This window comes from Amblyomma americanum, chromosome 2 (assembly GCF_052857255.1).
Source record: "Amblyomma americanum isolate KBUSLIRL-KWMA chromosome 2, ASM5285725v1, whole genome shotgun sequence".
Classification (NCBI taxonomy): Eukaryota; Metazoa; Arthropoda; class Arachnida; order Ixodida; family Ixodidae; genus Amblyomma; species Amblyomma americanum.
The window spans coordinates 117,536,507-117,557,819 of NC_135498.1; the positions used below are offsets into that span (position 1 = coordinate 117,536,507).

General features: G+C 47.9%; 1 protein-coding gene across 1 annotated transcript in view; it reads right to left on the minus strand.

The window, feature by feature from the left end:
• Chc (clathrin heavy chain) overlaps window positions 1-21,313 on the minus strand; it is a 44,332-nt gene that overhangs the window by 15,160 nt on the left and 7,859 nt on the right. The window contains exons 2-8 of the mRNA XM_077655161.1: window positions 17,533-17,890; window positions 16,221-16,339; window positions 15,317-15,478; window positions 7,594-8,556; window positions 5,209-5,346; window positions 4,876-4,968; window positions 4,533-4,604 (exon numbers count right to left, since the gene is read on the minus strand). Of these exons, the coding sequence (XP_077511287.1) occupies window positions 4,533-4,604; window positions 4,876-4,968; window positions 5,209-5,346; window positions 7,594-8,556; window positions 15,317-15,478; window positions 16,221-16,339; window positions 17,533-17,890 (1,905 nt within the window). The remainder of the gene's footprint in view (window positions 1-4,532; window positions 4,605-4,875; window positions 4,969-5,208; window positions 5,347-7,593; window positions 8,557-15,316; window positions 15,479-16,220; window positions 16,340-17,532; window positions 17,891-21,313) is intronic.

The window sequence follows — 21,313 nt, forward strand, 5'->3', positions numbered from 1 at the left end:
TGCGAGCGGCGTCGGCTCTTCCGTCTGCTACCGCCACTCCCCGGCGCCGCTGCGGTTCCGAGTGGCGGTGCCGCCGCGATTGAAACAGCGGCCCTTTCATCAACCATCGAAGCTCCCTTGAACGCCGAGTGCGCAGTTGAAAGTAAGCAAAAAACTTCGACAACGCCTACTGAGAGTAGACCGCCAATGAGTTATCGGGCTGCCGCCGCTTATCAGCAGCCGCAATCTGCAGCCATACGTGGGGAGTGGGCTGGTGCGGGATTGCAGCTGAACGACAGCCACCATCGACCGCTGCGCACGGGGGGTGGGGATGCCGGTTCTGCTCGTTGACATAGCAGCTGCTCAAGGCCAGCACCAAGAGCAATGAGACGGAGCCGTGCGGCAAAAATGCAACCATGCTGTAACATCGTTTGTCTTGACTATTTATGGTGCAATGCTTTGGTTACGATCTTAAGTTGACACCCCACTTCGGATTTTCAAATTTTAAAAACAGGTCAATTACAATCTTGTAAATACGGTATATCCCCTTCAGGCGCTGGGTCCACATATGTGGACGCGACCTAAGCCTCCTCATTTTCACATGCACGGCGAATTTCCACCTTTCAATACCACGCTCTTACCATTTTGACCCTTCCTGTCAAGTCTGTGGTGCCATCTCTTGCAGCTACAGTGAAATGCGTTTGTAAAAAAAAAAAAAGAAAATATGTGTATCACGTCGTTTATTGCCAGGACGAGCAAATAGCTTTTCTTTTTGCATTCTATCTTTACAAATGGTCGTGAATGATAGAATTTAGGGCTTGGAATATGTCGATAGGTTAATGTAGAAATGGCACATCAATGTTCATCGTCATAGACACAGGAAGTGAACGTTCAGAGCGATGCGTGCACACATGTGGACATGGCGCCTTAATGCCGAAAATATCGAAGTAGCGTTTTCTCCCCACAATGCGCCGTTTCTTTTGTGAACGTATGGTACAAAAAATGGGCTTACTGCTTATGGTCATTGAAAACTATGCTTGTACAAAGAGAACGCTGTACGACTCCAGCGCTGAAGCTTTTTTCATGAAAATAGCCGATGGAGAAGCACCTCCAAAGAAGTGCGGCCGACCGAGCAATGAAGACCAGCAGATGGTCGCAAAGAACCGCCACTTAGCTAAGCCGCTGCCGACAAATACAGCGTGCTATGACCAGTGCTTAAAGTCGGGGAGGTCTAGGAGGGTCTTAGGCCCCCTACCAATATTCAAAAAGGATCAGAGACCACCTGTGCTAGATTGTAGAATGCACGAATTCGAAGGAAGCAACAATTTTCAGGGGCGGTCAGAACATTTTTTTTCTCTATCCTTTTTAAAATTTCGCTGGGGTTTATAGCAAGTCATTACATTTTGTACAAAACCAGAGATTGAGAAAAATACAAATTGATAGCACTACACAAGGAGGGATGAAAAATGGCCTGGCTTAGCTTATGGTTAAGCCTAGGATGCGAAGCATACGTCGCTTGGCAAGCCGTACTTCTCGTTCTCCCGTTTCCGTGGCTCTTTGTAAGTTGCGCTTTGCGGTCTGGCGAGCCACTCTCTCCCTGGCCGACATCTTGCTGCTCAACTGACTCAACGAGTGCGTCGCCTTTTATACAATTGCGTGACGTCAGTATCACCTAGCGGTAGGAGCGGGAGTTAGGCTGCCGGCTGAGGCTGCGCGTCCGCAAGCGAGCGCACGAGTTGAGCCCCAGCTTTCACAGCTGTTGTGACGTCATATCACGTGGTGCGCCGATGTAGATCAAGTGGTAGCTACGCGGCCGCACGCGGCGCAGCAAGGAAGAGCTTGGTTGTGCGGCTAGTATGCTTCGCATAAAAAGGGAACCCGTGCCCTCACACCATGGTCAGTTCAGAGCTAACTGCTCAGCTCCAGGGCTACAAAGCAACAATCAGGGCATAGGTAGAGCGAGGGGCAGTCTGTTTCAGGTCTCTGACATAAATTGAGCAAACATTGACCTTGAAAAATGATCTCATTTTTGCAAAAACCATGTGTAAAACAGGCCGCACGATGCTCTCTCTCTCTCTCCCTTTCCACCTGTGCCCAGATCATTCAAGACCCCTTCTTGCAGCCAGACTTGAAGCATTACTCATGATGGAAGCAGCCATTGGCCTCAACTTCTGAACACTTTAATTACACAACGGTGAGGACGTGAAGGCTCCCCATCTAAAAGCCACATTCGGTGCTCCAAATGCCGAATTTTCATCTCCCTGTCGTCACAGAATGCCTGCTTTTATTGCTTTTATAAGTCATGAACTAAAGAATAATTGCCTGAAGCGTACATTCTCACAGCTGAACATTTATTCATGTCAAACGATCAGTTAGAAAAGGCAAGCAAATGTAGCGTTTACGTTCATGTATCGGCTATAAGACTGTGGCCACAAATGTGGACGCGAATAAAATATGCTTAAATATGTATATTTTTGCACAATTTTTTGCACATCACTTCTGCTTAGTCTGCTGATCGTCACTTATGCAAAAAAAAGGTTTTTCCTTTCAGCAGATTTAGTTGGCGCCTCAAGAGGATATAGAGTAAGAATTGTAAGTACTATATTTACACGACTGTAGGTCGACCTATTTATTAAAATTTGAAAATCCGAAGTGGGGTGGTCGGCTTACAATCGAAACGAAAACATCGCACTATAAGTAAAGGCGAGACAAACGAGATACAGGCATGCTACAGCATGGTTGCATTTTTGCTGCGTGGCTTCGTCGCATCGCTCTTGGTGCTGGCCTTGAGCAGCTGTATGTCAACGCACAAAACTAACATACACTCCCCATGCACGCGGGCGGGCTGCTATCGATAAGCAGCAAACTGGCACCCCACAACACGTTGCTGCTCACTGTGGTTGTTGATAAGTGGCGGCGGCCTGATAACGCAATAGAGTTCTATGGGAAGCTCAAGAGCCCAACAAGTTTTGTTTTTAATTTTGAATGTGTGCTCAGCGCTCAAGAGAGCGTTGAGAGAAGGGCCGCTGTTCCAATAGAGGCGGCACCCCCACTCTGAACGGCAGCGTAGCCAGGGAGTGTCGGTAGCCAAAGGAAGAGTTGACGCCATTGACGCGTAGTTTCTCTTTGGCTCCGATGCATTTGACTACTGCCGGCAGCGTTTCACAAGTTTTAAATGTAGCGCTTCGTCAGTCATCATTTATGCTCCAGGTCCGGCAAGTGACCGGTGCTCGTTCACGGCTACATTCAATATGGCTGCTATTTTTTACGCCAAAGAAACGAGCAGCCACGCGCCAGCTGCAAGTTACAGATGTGGCAGCTGCAGCGAAGAAAATTTTCAACTGTTCCACGTGATGTCGTGATGTGGCTGTTTGCAAAGTGCGGGATTTTGCTGGACGACGATGTTAGAACGACGTGCTGTGGGACCGCAGCAGCGATCACGACAGCAGTGCTAGCGAGGACGATGGCTCAAGTGCGGACGAGTAGTCCAGCGACTAATACATTTTCGTTTTAGAATGTGCCTATGGGCACGGCCACGCGTGGCAGCCGATAGCGGCTGGCGATAAATGGGGGCCGCTGGATAATGCTATCGCGTTCAACTATTCAAGGCCAAGCTTATCCTCGCAAGTCTTTTTTTTATTTTTCGGAAATGTGATTTGGGGGGCTCGACTTACATTCGAGTCAACTTATAATCTTGTAAATACAGTATGTGAAAAATATTCAAGAACAGTTCTATATAGCAAGTGATTCATAATATTCATGTTCGTTATATCGAGGTTTGACCAATTCCTGCTACAAATGAAGTATAGGACAACTCGTCACGGCCGCCGTCACCGTGTGACCAAAATTTTGGATGCACAGGTTTTGATGTGTGCAGAACACATTCACAGATCCCCGCTTGCAACCCTGTGACCAGCAAAGCTCACTGCCTCTCGGTGACAAAGCTTAGCAGAAGGCTCGCCTCTGCGATGACCCAGGAGCGCCGAGACTTATGCGCAGCTCAAAGTTCCGCATTTTCAAATTTTTGTGGCCATTAAGCTTCCTAGATGGGAGCGCCTAGATGCAGAGGCAGAATCACACGGCTCATAGCTTTCAACACTGGGAATAAAAACAATGTGCACGAGTATTTTCACTGTAGCTACACAGAAGAGGAAAGATTCCTTAGCGAAGCCCAAAGCACCTAAACCTGAATAAAAGTGCGCCAGCATATTAACCACAAATGGAAATGCCAGCTGGAGCTTGGCAACCTCCACACTAGGGTACTCAGATGAATGGTGTTTCAGAACAAACAGTGCATTTTCCCAAATAGGGAGGCTTGAGGGCCACTACCAAAGTCAATGAATTGTCTGTCAGTGTCAGACAGGATGCTCAAGTTGTCTGGAAAATCTAGCATGGTAAATTCTGTGACCACTGAAAATAAAGCTTTGAAAAAAAAAAAAAGAAATTACTGAGGTCTTGCAGCATAAAAATGCTGCTGTTTAACTGGCAGTGCAAAGTTAAGGACTCACACTGCTGACATTACATGCAAACACGTAGAGAGGGACAAAACTCACCTCTGCGTTCAGCAGGTGCGTGTGGACAATGGCCCGCTTGATGTCGTACAGGTCGGTGTAGTGTTCCAGGGCCTGGGGAAGAGAAGTGCGGGTAGAGCAAGAATGTGGACCGCACAGAGAAAACAATGCAGCCCTCAGCAGCCCCCCCCTTTCATCCCACATGCATTCTCCCTAGGCCAATAGCCCAAATTAAAACGGGGAAACATGCATGTCCCATCCGTTCTGCCAGTGAACTAACTGCTATGCCCACAGAGCAATTTCACAGCTTAGCCACTGAGCAAGATCTCCACGAATGACTCTTAAAGGCAACCCTATGCCAGCACACTTTGGGGCAGCAACTCACCCTCTGGAGGAGGCCAGCCTTTTCGCACAGCTGGGCAATGTGGGCACGGTCGTAGTGGGTGAACATCTGGTTGCCCAGGATGGCATCTGCCACCTGCATGTGCAGCAGGGGAAACGACACCAGGTGATCAGAACACAAAGGCTACGAGGGAAGCAGAATTCGTACTCCACATCAAATAAAAAAACATTACACCTCCTGCTTCTATAAAATGTGCACAACAGCAGCCAGACATGCAGCACAAAGAACACAAAACCACTGCTGCTCAAGAGTAGCCCTTGCCGAAGTGTCTTCAGGCCTCCCACTACTAGCAGCAGCTACTGCAGCCACACTTGCCTGTGGTGCTGTCATGAGGTTCATCTCAAGCAGCCTTGTCTGGAGGTTGCTCTCCGAGGGTCGGTTGTTCTTCAGGGCATCCAGCAGGAATGCTGTACACTGCTGGACCAGGTTGGACTCCATGAATACGTCCACAATCTGCACAGGGCAAAGGACACTACCACTTAACACTCCCTCACGCATGGGCAACACTTGCAGGCTCTCGGCCACATGCAGCGGGTATAGCAATGTCCGCGAGTTGGTGTCAAGGTGCACGCACACCAACCTCCATGCTGTCTTTGAAATATCCACCGCACTAGAACTTTCTGTACATGAAATTAAAAGACCTTTAGAATCTGCACACGAAGACACAGGTTCCCAGAATATTTCATAATTGAGACTTCATTGCAGCAGAACCCCTCTATAGTAAAGTAGCACAGACCAGCAAAAATCTTTGCTATATCAGGGACTTCACTACAGTAGAATCTTGGTGATACGAATCTCACGGGGTCACGAAAAAATTTGTATCATGCAAATGAATAAAATTCGCCGCCCCTCTAAGCACAGTGCGCACTGCGCGAGTAGCGATCGCAACTCTGGCGATGTGGGGGCCGGGCACTGCCGCTCACTACGAGATTAGCGATTGAGACTTGTGATGTGGGGGCCAGGCACTGCCGCTCACTACGAGATTAGCGATTGAGACTTGTGATGTGGGGGCCAGGCACTGCCGCTCACTACATGATTAGCGATTGAGACTTGTGATGTGGGGGCCAGGCACTGCCGCTTACTACGAGATTAGCGATCGCAACTCTGGCGATGTGGGGGCCAGGCACTGCCGCTCACTACGAGATTAGCGATCGCAACTCTGGCGATGTGGGGGCCAGGCACTGCCGCTCACTACGAGATTAGCGATTGAGACTTGTGATGTGGGGGCCGGGCACTGCCGCTCACTACGAGATTAGCGATTGAGACTTGTGATGTGGGGGCCAGGCACTGCCGCTCACTACGAGATTAGCGATTGAGACTTGTGATGTGGGGGCCAGGCACTGCCGCTCACTACGAGATTAGCGATCGCAACTCTGGCGATGTGGGGGCCAGGCACTGCCGCTCACTACATGATTAGCGATTGAGACTTGTGATGTGGGGGCCAGGCACTGCCACTCACTACGAGATTAGCGATTGAGACTTGTGATGTGGGGGCCAGGCACTGCCACTCACTACGAGATTAGCGATTGAGACTTGTGATGTGGGGGCCAGGCACTGCCGCTCACTACGAGTTAAGCGATTGAGACTTGTGAAGTGGGGGCCAGGCACTGCCGCTCACTACGAGATTAGCGATTGAGACTTGTAATGTGGGGGCCAGGCACTGCCGCTCACTACGCGATTAGCGATCGCGGCTTTGGCAATGTGGGGGCCACGCACTGCTGCTTACTGCACCCGGCGTGTACCGCGAAACTAGCGATCGCGACGGCGGCGATGTGTGGGCAGCGCTTAGTGCAGGAAGGTGCAATCGCGGCTCGCGCGTTCATATCATCCGTAGAAGCGGGGGAGGGCGTTTGGAACATTTGGAATTCCGCACATCATACACAATGCAGTCTGGCCGGGGAATTTAGTGAATTCATATCAATCGGGTTCATATCACCGAGATTCTACTGTATATCAGTTCATGATGGCATGGCTCTGACTATGCTCTCTGGCTACTTACTAATAAATAGTCAGAAATACCTTACATCATGCTCCTATCATCCCTTTATGTGATAATTATTTATTACTGGTTATCCTGTTTTCGGCATCGTTTAAGTTTTGTGGAAGTACCGCATTTACACGAATACAACGTGGCTACAAAAATAGAGTATGGCTGGTGTCTATTTACCTATTCTGATCACAAAACTGACCTTTTAGGCGCCACGAAGTCTGAAATATGTCATCAATATGTACACACTTCTACGAGGTGTGCGACAGTTTCTCAGTAAAGACCGAAATATTGGTTTTATGGGGTTTAACATCCCAAAGCGACTCTGGCTATAAGGCACGTCGCAGTGGAGGGCTCCAGATAATCTCAACCACCTGGGGTTCTTAACATGCGCCGACATCACACAGTACAAAGGCGTCTAGCATTTAGCCTCCATCGAAATGCGATCACCACGGCAGGAATCATACCCGCGTCTTTCGGGTAAATAGCCGAGCACCATAGTCACCGAGTCACAACAGCAGTAAGTCCAAATAATTGTATGAGTCCGAAAAATCAACCCGCTCCTCCTACAGTATAGATTTTTATGGTGCAAAAATAAGTGTGGCCAAAGAGTGAACTTAATAAACACAGAAATAAGCAAAAAAAAATGGGTTCCACCTTTCTAAGTGAACAAGGGAAACAATGCAGCACCGTCTCTGGCAAAGGACCCTCACCTGGTTGATGTCTGCCAGGGGCTCCTCATCCTGAACAAGCATCTGTGCGAAGGCGGTGCCCTGATCGGGGCTCAGGCGCATCACCTGCCGCAGTAGCAGCACGTAGTCGGGCGTGTAGCCCACCTTCTTTGCGTACAGGACAATCTTCTGGAACTGGCCCGTCTCGGCAAAGCACTGGATCACCTTGGCGGGCACGTTGGCACGCAGGTAGACCGACAAGGCCAGCGTGGGGTCCACCTGCTTGACCAGGTCGCCCAGCTCCTCGCTGCACTCCAGTTTGTCATCCTTGAGCCACTTCTCGAGCAGCTGCTTACGGCCCTGTTGCAGCACAGGCCGACACAGCTCCAGGGATTCGTACTTGTTCAGCTGGCCCTGGTCCAGAAGGATACCGAAGTACTGCAGCAGCGGCGACGTCTGGCCGGGCTGGTTGGGCACCTGCTGGAAGCGCTGGATGGTCTGCGGCGTACGCAGCACCCCGCGTGGAGCATTGGCAGCCACCTTGGCTGCCTCCGAGTACTGGCCGCTGCTGAAGAGGGTGTTGAAGCGCACCACGAAGAGGTCCTCGGCACCTGATAGGTTGTTGCGCACTGCCATGCGCAATGCCAGATCTGGGTTCTGCAGCACGTTGGTGATGTAGGGGATGATGTTCTCCTCCTCAACGCTGACCGAGAGCACCTGCCCCTTGCGGTTGACGCCGATGATGCCAGCAGAGGCCTCGTGGGGCGCCGTCACGAAGATGGTGTCTGCCGAGATGCGGTTCATGTAGATGCATGTGCCGGTCTCGAGGTCATACAGGTGCACGTAGCCGTACTTTGTGATGAGGTAGATGACATCGTGCCGCGGGCTCACTTGCATGGCGACAGGGAAGTCATTCTGGGCCTCGGGTGGGAAGAAGACGTCCACCGCCTTCTTTGGGTATGGCTGGTTACCCGCTGGCGGCTGGCCCACCTCGATGATGTGCAGCTGTGCGTGAAAAAAGATCATAACCCAAAAATCAAAAGATTCATTCATGAACAGATGCACCTGCATGCCTGAAGTTCTTGCAAATGCCCGTTTTCATCACAAGAAAAGGAATGAGGCAGCAAATGTTGCAGCAGTGTCAGAAAGCAAACTGCAAGAAGCTGCAAATGCTGAAGTGCTGACAATGTACAGCACGCCTTACTTGACATTAAAAACTGCACCGTTTCCTTGAAGGGCTACATGAATTTGATACGACAGACCAGATACAAATCTCATGAAGCAATGAATAGAAACAAATGCCACAAAGAAGTCTCGTAAATATATGACCTACCAAAAATGCTGTTGTAAGCAGGCAAACTTCCTACAATGTTATGTTAAACCTGGGCATATCACCCTTTATGTATAAGCATGCTTAAGGGGTGATGCGGGTCTTTGGGACCAAAAAATCGCGAAAAAATCGGCTTTTCAATTTTGTCAGTTGGATATCTCATCATTTTCCATCTTAATTTCAAGTTTCATGGCTGAATACCGTGTAGTTTACGAGAAATCGACACCCAAAGATGCAATTTTTACAAGAGAGCTCGGGAAAAATCGGTTCGAAAATGGCCATTGACTACCGACGTGGTCATAGATTTGGCGGCGATCGACAGACTGCTTCACAGTACAGTGTGCACCCTCGACCTCATTTTTGCAGCTTGCTAAGCAGCGGCAATGGCAAAAATGTGATTCAGACTATTCACTATGGGCCTTCTAAGTGGTTTGTTTCGGAATATTAAGCACTGTAATGTGCTTACACAGCTTCAAAATGTTTCATTTTGTTTTTTGCGTTTTTCTGCTTCATTTTCTGCACCACCGTACACACTGCTGACAAGCTTTTCCCCGGCTTTGGTTCGCGCGATTTTCATCATTCTTGTTTTATTTGAAAGCTAAATATTGGAGCTTGCAATAAAACCATTAACAGCACTCTTAATAAAATGTGAAAAAAGCAAACAGCATAAAGAAAAATCACCTTTTTCCTCACCACAAGTTTATGTGAACTTCTAAACATTGTAACTTTGGTTGCAGAAGGGCTACAACAATGAAAGTACCCTTACTGCAAGCATTAATAATAGAGTTCACTGGGATAAGATTTATTTGAATCCGAGTAGCCAATTTTCCCAAAAAGTTGTCAGAATAACTTTACCGAAATTCTTGAATAAATAAGAAACGACTAATATTCACAAAAATGGACACCATATCTGAAATCAACACACTAAAATGCATAACAGCTGATGTTTTCATATTGCTATGTCCAATATTAAAAAATTTTTCTCTAAGAAATTCTTCCCCCTTAACTAACCAGATTAGTGGCTTCCTCAACACGCATAAGCATACACTAATGCCTCACTTTTATGCACAGGGGTGAAATTACACTTGCACAAACTAACCGCATAATGACACCATCAAATGTAAACTTCTATCAAACAATTAAGACATGTAAAAGGCACCCGTGACATCAGCTGCCTCTGAAAAACATTCACACCTTGGAATTTGGATACAAACGAAAATTGGTTACTGAGGAAAGGAAATGGCACAGTATCTGTTTCACATCTCCTACACCTGAATGTGCACCATAAGGGAAGGAATAAAGGAGGGAGTGAGAGAAGAAAGAATAAAAATAGTGGAGGGTGTCTGAATAGCCGGAATAATTTCAACTGCTTGGGGATCTTTCAACCTGCACTGACATGGCACAGCACACGGGCGCCTTCAGCCTTCATCAAAACATGGCCGCCACGGCAGAGTCCGAACCTGGGAACGAAGCCAGTTTCTGCACGAACTTTAGACAGTGGTTTAAACAGATGCCAACCCTGGAGCACTGCTAACTACCCCAACAATGTGATCACCTTCCTGCGCAGGTTGAACAAACTTCCAGGCTACTACTAGTGCTGGCAGTAGGGCAACGGACTGCCTTTAAGGGGAAGACTGCTTCTGGAGAAAAATGTTTTATTTCTCCACCAAACTTAGTGAAATTGCACATCCTTCACCAGCTCCTCATGCTGGTTTCAAAAATGTGATTTCACAGCACAATGAAATTCATGAAACAAACTGGCTAACCTGCAATTTTAGAACTACATTAACAATACTTCCGAGCCTTAATTGAAAAATCTGCTCCCAACACTGCATGCTCACATCACCTAGCTCTACGCTAAAAAAAAAGAATTATGGCTCTCTCAGCTATAGATGCTGAGATATGCCGCTTAGAAATTTGCTCAGTCCAAAATTTGCCCTCTGAGAAAAAAAAAAAAAACCAAGTGCTGTTTATCGAATTCTAAGTTATCCATCCAGTGGCGGGAAATTACCAATAGCCTCCCAGAATGTTAGCACTTGTTAGCACTGAAATGGCGCTTTTTCAGCATGCGCTGCACTTTTTCCGCAGATTTGTGCTTCAGCGCACATGCAGATTTTTTTTTTTCTGCTTATCTTTCTCTTGCATGCCCTTGTTGCCTGGGGGTCAGGTTCAGCTCCTTCAGGACACATGCAGCAGTCATTAAACTTTCACAGCCTCAGTGGCTTGAACGGTGAAGAGTGAGGCATGGCACTCTTTTTGGGCAAGTTATTATATTGTCACGGACTAGAAAACAACAAAGTGGGCAGTGGCGCGGCACGGAGCACTCGCGCTAGCCCCACTGCCATTACAAGATTGCATCACCATCTGTCATGCAGTTCTGCTTTCACCTGCTTGCAGTCACGTAACATTTGGTGTGAGGTGCGGGGTTCATCCCCATCCTGGTCCTGGAGCTTCGGCGTCCAGCATGTGCCAAGGTCATTGGTCGTGCGTTCCTGTCCGCACCGCTCGGCAGTGCCCCAGCCCACCACACAAGAACAGACCACGCCGTTCACCCCATCCCCGCCCCGACCAGAAGACACGACGACGCCGCAGCTCAAACCTATGACGCCACCGACCCTAGAAGCCGCCGACATATTCGAACGTAGCCCCTACCCATGCCGTTCGGTGTGTTCATGGGCCTCGGCCGTCGGCTTAAGGTGACCTAGCTACGGCCCGGAAGCTTCCAGAACCCGCACTCATTCGATCATCAGTCTGCTTATCTCTTTCATTGTGACGGCAAGCCCAGCATCTTCTGTGTTCGGTTTTATGGTTTTATGAGGGTCGCATCCCAATGGGAGTCACATCCCAATGCGACTCAGGCTATGAGAGACACCGTAGTGAAGGGCTCCGGAAATTGACAACCTGGGGTTCTATAGCTTGCACTGACATCGCACTGCACACGGGCCTCTAGAATTTCGCCTCCATCGAAATTCGACCGCCGCGGCCGGGATGTGTTCATCCCTCCTGTCACACCCATCGTCACGTCCTGCATTTCGTCGTCACGGCCGTTCTTCTAGTTCACGCGATAGGGATGACCGCTCGCCGCTAGGCCTACCACCATTAAATCATTCCATCGCCATCTGTCATGTAGTGCCGATTTCTCCTGCTTGCCATCACATCACATTTAAATCATAGAGTGTACGGATTTTATTATTCTGAGTTTTGCCTCAGATGCACTCAAGAAGCCTATTAGAAAATCCTTCATATAAAAGCAGCAAAGTGTTACAGACTTGGGGAGGCAGGTTGTGTGTGATGTGGCATGGTCTTGCCTCGGGCCTCTTCAGGACTCTGCCTGGAAGAAGACTTGGGGCCTGCTGGACAGAAGCTGTGGTTGGCCACGATTTTATTAGATGTGACATGATAAGTGGCCACCACAGCCCTCTGTGTGGCCTCCACATCACCAATGTGTGACTTCAGAGCCAATGCGTAGTATGAGCGCAATTAAATTAAGTCTGCCATAAGCTTTCCTTTCCCACCAAGGGATTCTCCACCAGAACCTCTGTTTTGAGAATACATTGCGCAGAACAGTTCCCATGCTCTTCTGCACGATTTATGCACTCTTTGGCAATTCCAATGTAGCCATAGAGTCATGCTTCTTGAAAAGCAACGGAAGTGCGGCTGTCCCCATCGTAGACAGTATGGTTATGTACAGGAGGTTGTGCCGCTGTAGGGATTGCTTGAATAGGATAAGTGCAGCCTCTATCTCCGTTTCACCAGTCTTGTTTTTCTGGCATATGTGGCTTGCTTTCCATGCAGAGTATGTCGCATCATCTTCTGGACCTCATTCGCGCACAGCGCAAAAATTACTGAACATGACGCAATCGAGCACGAGCCCAGTAAAAAGCTCAACAACTATCCCGATTCCGATGGGCGAGGAATGCCCATTTGTCATCCACGAGCCATCAAAGGGGACCACTACCTTTCCTCGGTGTCCGAGACTTACCGTAAAAACCGGAATATAGGTCAAACTTTTTTCAAAAAACCATGACGAAAAGTCGACCCCCGTCTTATATGCCGGTCATTGGCGGAAAAACTATGGAAGTCTTACAACAATGGGCGGCTGAAGTCAACAGCCTCCACCACCAGCAACAGTGCGGCGTGGCAATGTTGTCTCACCGCTGTTTTGCGTTTCCGTTGTTGCAAAGCTATTTTGGTTAAAAGCTGCTTTTTCACATTATGTTTCAAAATGAGTGGAAGCCGACGGCAATTCACCGTCGCCTTCAAGAAAAACGCGACTTAGTACGCGGAAGCTCACGGCAACCTGGCGGCACAGCGCGAATTTGGAGTATCCGAAAAGAGCATTCAGTACTGGCGGAGGCAGAAGCTGCATATTACAACTTGCAGCAACCAGAAGAAAACATTTCGTGGGCGGACCGCAGCGTATCCAGAATTGGAAGGGAAGGTTGCGCTGCATGCAAGATCACTGCCTGTGACTGCCGAATGCATCCTCGTGAAAGCGGTAGAGATCGCGCGTGCCTCTAGACTCACAAGGGCGCAATTCAAGGGCTCGCCATCCTGGGTGCAGCGATTCATGAAGAGGAAAGGCTTCGCTCTATGGCGCCGTACTTTTGTGTGCCGGCCGATGGGTGCGCAATAGTGTTAAAAAATTGTGCTGGGTGTACATACGGGCAGCATTTTAATGAAAATAAATACTGTCAGCATTGTGCAACCTGTCGAGTCGCATTTGTTTCAAGGTAAGGGTGTCTTTCGGTACTTTTTCCACTGAAAAAGATATTTTTCATTTTTAGAATCTGTTAGTTGGGGGCATCGACCTTAACGCCGGTCCGACCTATAGTCTGGTTTTAATGGTAGCTCCGAGTACACCTCCTGAACGCATCGCGCACAGTCAGCTGTCATCCTCTGGGCTGCATGGTCTACCACGGGCGGCAACTTATCTTTGACACACTTTTGCCACGTATTCGTATGCAAACCCCGATGAGCTATATTCATTGATGAGAATGTATCATATAGTGCACCACGCTGTTTCCGGTTGCTTGCACTGTGCGCACAGCAAGAATGTTCACAACGAATGGATTCTTTTTTCATCCGTCAATCACACGCGGTAACTTCATCCGGAAGGAACGTCGCTGCAATTTACGCATGGAAGCATCAATTCTACAAGGCTCTATTCATCGCATTAGCTGATGTTCACATTACCGCCACACACTTGGCACTTCACAGACGCTAGTAGCACATTCAGATTTCAAATAATCGTGAAGGTCGAGTCGTCAGGCGGTTTGGCAGCGGTAGTCGCGGAGTCTTCAGTTCCACCCAAGAAAGCTGCTTTGCTCGCAGCTGCAGGAGTCGATGTCATCTGCTGCAGTTTTCCATGCAATTTCTTCCATCTCTGAAGGTTGCAGCATTGGGGTGTCTCGCTGAATGCAACCGCTGTCGTATGTTTCAGTGTCCACGAACTTCGTTGCGGTTAGGTCTAACAGAGTCCCGACATCGCAATAAGATTCAGGCTCCGCTGTTCTTGCAGTTGCCGCGAAGCGCTTCATAAAGTTGTCAATGAGTGACTTTTTCCTCCTTCCTGAACTTGTGCGTCATGGGGAACTTAGGTACTGACACTGCTGTAAGGTGCAACAACGACGATAGACACAATGGCTCCCGCCTGTGCTTGCAACCGGCCACAAACACAAGCAGACGATGGGAAGCATGTCAGCCAATCTGATGACATGTTTCAGTAATGTGCAGCAACTAGCGAATAGCACTGCATGTTGAGATTTTTTCTGGTGCCTTTTTTTCGCAACCAATAAGCGTAAAAGCGCAGCAACGGCGCGAAATTGAACACGAAAAGCTGCTCTTTCAAATGAGATCAAGATGGCAGCGATCACTGCCAGAGAATGACTGCTGCGTGTTGCGGAAAGAGCGCAGTTTTCACAGTGTGCGCGGATTTAAGTTTTTTTAAATTGTATTACAATCGAAATATTGACCAAGGTTTTGGAAATTTAGAGACTAGTAGAAAAACAGCTGCAGATTTTAAAAATCCTTTTCCTGAAAAATCGATTTTTGTCGAGATTTTTCCACCCCAGAGGCCGTCTCCCCCCTTAACAATAGTCTGGCATATTTTCACAAAAAAAAAATCCTTTCCTTGCTGCTGTACACAGATTGTATTCTCAGTGTCAAGCAGCTCGCAAGTACACACAACAGGCCAAATTATTTATGTCCCTTCCTTAGTACCATTCACCGGACAAAATACCTGTAGCTGCTGCATGCCACCCTGATACCAACACCATTAGCACCGTGTACCAATGACAGGTCCAAAGCAACTTCTTGGCTGCATGTGGAGAATTCTAAATGGCAACGAAGATAGCACTCGTAGTTTGAGGTCCAAGAAAAGAAAAACAAAAGCACATGACAATGTCTGCTGTGGCCAAAGTGACCAGGACTCACCTTTCCACCGTGGGGTGTCCGCACTGCAAAGCAGAAGAGAGTCGAGAGCTCCGTGTTGCCCTCCTGCTTGAACTGGGCAAAAGCGGCCGCATGGCCCTCGATGGGCTGGCTCACCTTGCGCTCCATCGAGTAGAGCTGCATGGCTCCGGCCACCCGGTTTTGCTGCACACGGAGGGGTCCACCACACCAACCACATCTTCAATGGAGGGCTCTTTTATCTTTACCGGCATGCAATAGGGCTCCACTACACCGTGGGTCCCTGCAAACTGCACTACTGATTTCAAGGCAACTCCAGTGAAAGTTTATCGCAGATGCCATTAGGGACCACTGGAGACCAATTCTTATTGCCCGTAAAAATTAACAGTTCCCCTCTTGCGGCCGCGCTAACCTTTCTTCCTTCGGAAGCAGAAACATTTACTGCCAAGAGGACATTCAATTCAGCTGCACAGATGCCGATAAGAAAAAGGACCGATCATTCAGAAGTAAATGGCAATGGGGCCTTGCCTCCAATGTACAACCAAAACAATATCTACATCGCAGCTTTGTGAATAAGGCCAGTGGCGGCAATAGCTCCATTTCATTGTTTGGCCTTTCCTAGCTCTCAAAAGCACCATTTCCAGTGAAAGTAGCCCTTCAGTCATTAGAATGCAGTAAGCCAAGAATACAGGCAGAGTTCAATTTACACTGAGTGCCCCTTTAAGGACCAGAATAGCCACTGATAAAAACCAGCAACTCTCTCAAAGATCTGTCTAAAGCAACGCTGAAACACCCAAAACCCCTAGCTTGCACACAGCTGAAAGCATGGTGGACACCCACAAGTCAACAACCTTGACTGAGGAGCCGAAGCATTCACACTGACAGCTTAGTCCACAGGGCGACCGAGGAGGAACGAGCCCACGCGTACCTGGGCAGAAATGCCAATCAACAGGAGCCACTGGATCTTGGCGTCTGTCCGGTAGTTGATGATCTGGCAGCCACTGAGGCTCGAGTGGCGATCAAACATCTTCTGTGGCTGAGAGTCCCCTGCACAGGGACACATACACGAGCGCCAGTAAGTGGCAAGTAGCCACAGTAGTCCAGACTTGCAGCAAAACTGACACCTTTCCCGTTAAGGCACATTTTCAAGGAGTGGCCAGCAAGTATCGCTTTGGACACTGCGAACTGGCAAGATGCAGCAGTGGCAGTTTGCTACCCAATCAGGAGGCAACGGAAAAAGCCATGATGTTAATTTGCAGAAGGTGGCGTAAATTATCGAGACATTAATATCAGCACAAACTTCCCTTTCCCTTTTTACACTTGCCAGCTCCACTGCTATTGCTTCTACAGCCCACCTACCAAGGCTTTCACCGTACTGAATGCATCTGCAAAGGGCAAAAAAAAAAAAAAAGAATGCATGCTACTCGGGTTAATGCACATGGCCTCAATTTTTATGCCATTTCGACACAAAATGAGCAGTACTGGGAGCTTTGGCACAGAATACCAGCCCAAGCTGCAACAAAGGCCAGCTACTCTGCGTTACTCTGCACGCTCATGCAAAAGAAGCACTACAGCTGCCTTCATTCTCCTCACTGGCCAGCTGCAGATGGCAAAGTCCATCTCGGGAATACACCTGGTTTAGTGTGCGCAAAAGCATATCTAACACACCGAAGAACAAGTGCATTTAGAACTCTGCGTGTAGAACCCAAGGAGAACTACAAAAAGAAAAAAGGAAAAGTGTGCGAAGCAGATCTGAGAATTTAAATGTAGCTGCACTGGTGACATTAACTATGATGCAACCTGCACAGGACAAAGTTTCAAAAACCTAGAGACTCACAACAAGTCTTCACAGAATGCAGAAGCTAGACGTTAACAACCAGACACATCTGAAAGTTGTTAAATGTATAAGAAGTTGGGCCAATGCAAAGCAAAACTAAAATGCATGCCCCGACTGTAAAAAAAAGCACTGTCCCTTGTACAGCAGACATGGCCACCGAAAACCAATCTAGGGTGTGCTCATCTGTGATGAATCAACAGCAGAAGGGCAGTTTTTCATTGCCATGAGAAACAATCTCATTACTGGAAGTTTTCCTACGAAGTGCATGCATACCAAGACAAGACTAGAGGGCTGGAACCTTGCAGCCCGTTCCCCCTTTCTCCCAAGCAGCACCTTCGCATGCCACCGCAAAACGACTCCCCACAAGGCACTGTCCAGCCACGTGCACCCGACTGGGACTCACCCTCCATGCTCCAATGGTAGACTGCCCCCTCGGTGACCAGTGCTATGGTGTTGACGTTGATCCACTTCCAGAAGACCACGTCCTCCGTCATGGTGTGTGCCTTCACCTTGCTCTTCATCTCAATGTTGAAGATCTGCAGGGTGCGCGACGCCTTGAGGGCGATCACCCGCGAGGCCGGGTTCATGATGGCAGAGTCTGCAGAGATGGGCCGCCGGATGGGGCTGGTCGGGTTGGCCATGTCCACGATGACCACCTGGGCGGCGTCCCCCACCTTCTCCCGGACGCAGATGAACTTGTCCGACTCCATGGTGAGAGTGTTGAAGCCCACATTGGCTGCATTGATCCCTATGTTGGTGAGCTGCAGGGGGCAAAGGAAAAGAAGCGGTCACATCAGTACTCCACGAAACTGCACCAACTGCAAGACGTTGAAGAGTATGGCATTAAAAATGCCAAAACCATTCAATCGCTACTTTCAGTGCTTCTGCAAACCTGCATATGGAACTACAGCAAGGCCTGTGAAAACTTGTGCGAACCACAGAAGGCATCCGAGGAGTGCCGCTGGAGGTATGCAAAGGAGCCTGCTCAGCCACATGGTGTTGTGAATTTCTGGATCACTACAAAAGTCAGATATTAGCATCTGATTAGTCTGCAGAGTAATGGCCACTATGGGTACTTTATCTTCTTACTGGAAAATTGCACATGCGGTGTCAGCGGAGAAAAAGGCACCCGTGTGTGAATACACAACTATCACCCTCTCTATTATGAGCAGCTGTACATTGTTGCAACAAGTTATTGCTATTTGCACGAGTTGTGTAAACAGTACACTATCAGATTACCAGCACAGGTTTACTCAAGGCAGAGCATTTGTTAGATGAATATACACTAAATTTTTAACATGTAGTAGACATTTCTAGACAAACATTTTCTGAGAAGTTTTTGGCCCCCAAAACGCCTACTTATGCACCAACTCCAGACATCTCTAGGCTATCAAACAGTCACCAAAGTGCATGGCTGCTCTATGTGCCAAGGAGTTGGGACCATTATCAGTGGGCATGTCTTATCTGGAAGCACAGCACTTTCTGCTCATAAAACCAAGCAGGCCCCCAGAGATATCGCACCTACACACTTTGGTCGCCATCGCAGAGGTGCTACAGTGTGGTATGTGGGGTTTAATGTTGGACCTCTCCACGATACTGCACCTGCAGAAACTCCAGCAAAGCCAGACAACTTTTGGCTTCAATTTCTAACAACAAAAAAACGCCAGGCAGAACAGAACAAGATGTCAGCAAATGATCGTTTTTACTTTTGCCTGCCTTGGTAAATGCCAGACCCATAATAAAAGCAGTTTGAGCTTCACAGTTTTGTGTGCTTTCGTCCTTGTCCAAGGCGACACTGCTTTAAAGCTGCCCCGACATCAGCTATGTACATCTTTTTTTTTTTTTCAAAAGCACACGATTTACACCATGGCCGCTTCCAAATTAAGCTAAAGAACTTAAATGCACTGTAGTGCTGGCCAAAGTTGAGCAGGGTGAAGTGTGCTTTGAGAGTCACTCAGGGTCATTTCCAACCAGTCGTATGAACTTATGGCGACAGTTGCTACAGAGCACACTTGTCCTTTCGAAAAAAGAACAGCCAGGCTGGAATGTCATACACGTCACTCAAAAAAAACAGTCACCAGCATGTGGTTAAGGTGATCAGCATAGCACCCAACACCAAGGCTAGCGCAAAGACTCAGCAATACGGGGGCACTAGAGAGGACGCAAGCTGGAACTGTCCTTTTTCTCGTCCTATTGACGTTCAGCATACAAACTGAACATCCGCAGCACCATCTATGTACATAAACGGCAGTAATTTATAGACTAGTCTGATTAATCACCCACAAAATGATATTTAACCCCAGCGGACTTCAGCAAGCCAGGCTCGTCATAAGCAGACTTTTCTGGCCCATGACGAGCTCATTCAGCTCGTCTTAAAGGTGCACTAAAGAGGAATCCGAACTTGTCTTCTTACCGCGGGAACTCGATCTACACGTTCCAAGCACACTTAGAAAATTTCTCTAATTAAATCGGATTAAACGTCCCGGTTCCCGCCTTTTTTTGAAATCAACGTGGTAGGTAGGTGGAGTCAACCGTGTGGTGCGCCTTTCAGCCAGTCCAGTGGCGGCTTCGCTTTCGCTTTTTAGTTTTCTCTGAATAAACAGTTTCAGTAGCAGACAATATAGCCACAAATTAGGCCCATGGAAATAAAAATACATGTGGACTTTTTGATCTTACATATCACTCCGCCGATGGCAGAGTGGCAAGCCGCCACGTGACTGCTTGACGCATTGGTTGACTCCTCCTACCAACCGCGTTGAGTTAAATAAAAGGCGGGAGCCAGGATGTTTAACCAGATTTAATTAGGGCAATCGGCCACACAGGACAATAATCCGAAGTTTCTAGGAATGCCCGGAATGTGTAGATAGTGTTCCCGTGGTAAAAAGAAGAGTTCAGATTCCTCTTTAGTGCACCTTTAAGTTTTCTGACACTATGCGGTTTGGCAGCAGAATAGGGCTCGTCCAAGACATTTTTATTGGTTTGGCAGACAGCACAGGTACTAAAAGAACATTTTGGCACCAGTTTAAAAGGGGGGGGTCCGTTCGGTGGTTAAAATGCCTTGGAACCAATGAAATTTGTTTAACGTGTAGGCTCAATTTTAGACCAAAAGTCCCTTGAATGAAAAATTTCCCTAAATGGAATACCACAGTCCCATGTGATAGATGTGCTTCATGCTTCTCTTGAGTGCATATTTTATTCCTGCAGTACAAGTTAAAAGTAAAAGCCTTTGTAAAGGCTGTGAAAGACTGTACAAGTTGATCAAAAACAGTTCACAAATCACTTTAGGAAAGTAAGAAGACCTGCACGAATTTGCTGCATCTGCTGTCATTAGCATCAGTCCCAAGTGACCTACACCGTGGAGCACCACAACAAAGGCAACTTTTCATGAACCAACTTACACTCAAAGAATGTTGCGCATCTGGGCAATACACACTGCACCGCGGAGAAAAGCGGCATCAATCCAACTTGTACAGCCCTGAACCAAAGCACCAAATGGCCAATTGGTAGCTGAATAAAGCTCCTGAAAGCTAATAAATTCTGCCTCTGGCTAATGCAGCAGCAGAGACTCATGGCCGAAATTTTTCCAATGCCATTAAAAAATGGACTCAACAGCATAGTCCACTGGCATACCAGCACTGCATAGGTCATTACCCAGTAATATTTAACATCACTTCACCTTTCGATACAACAGAGACCACATCAGAAAGTGAGCATATGGAGACTATTGTTTCATTACGCACAAACACACAGCTGCTACAGTCTGCAAGTGATCAAAGGTCTACATTTAATCTACACAATCCATCTGCAATTCAACTGTTCATGACACAGTACTGAGTCAAGGGCACAAAACATTCAACACATTCTCCCTTCTTGCCACTAATAGTGGTCCTCACTGATAACGCACAAAGGCTTTGCCAGAGAAAGCCAGACACTGACAGCTTATCACAAAAAACAATTTCTTTGACAAGAGGAGGCTGTTATCAGCTGTACAAAGGGCAAAGTGATACTGCAGTGAGGGGGTGGGGGGGAATAACTAGAAACAATCTAGGTCAAGCGCATTACATCAGCATCCACACAGAGGCACAAAAGTTCTCCGCAACAAGCTATGGTAGGTCACAGAATGTTACACATGAATGCACAAACCCGGCAAAGTCTGCTAGCAGAAGGGACAAAATGCCTTTGCT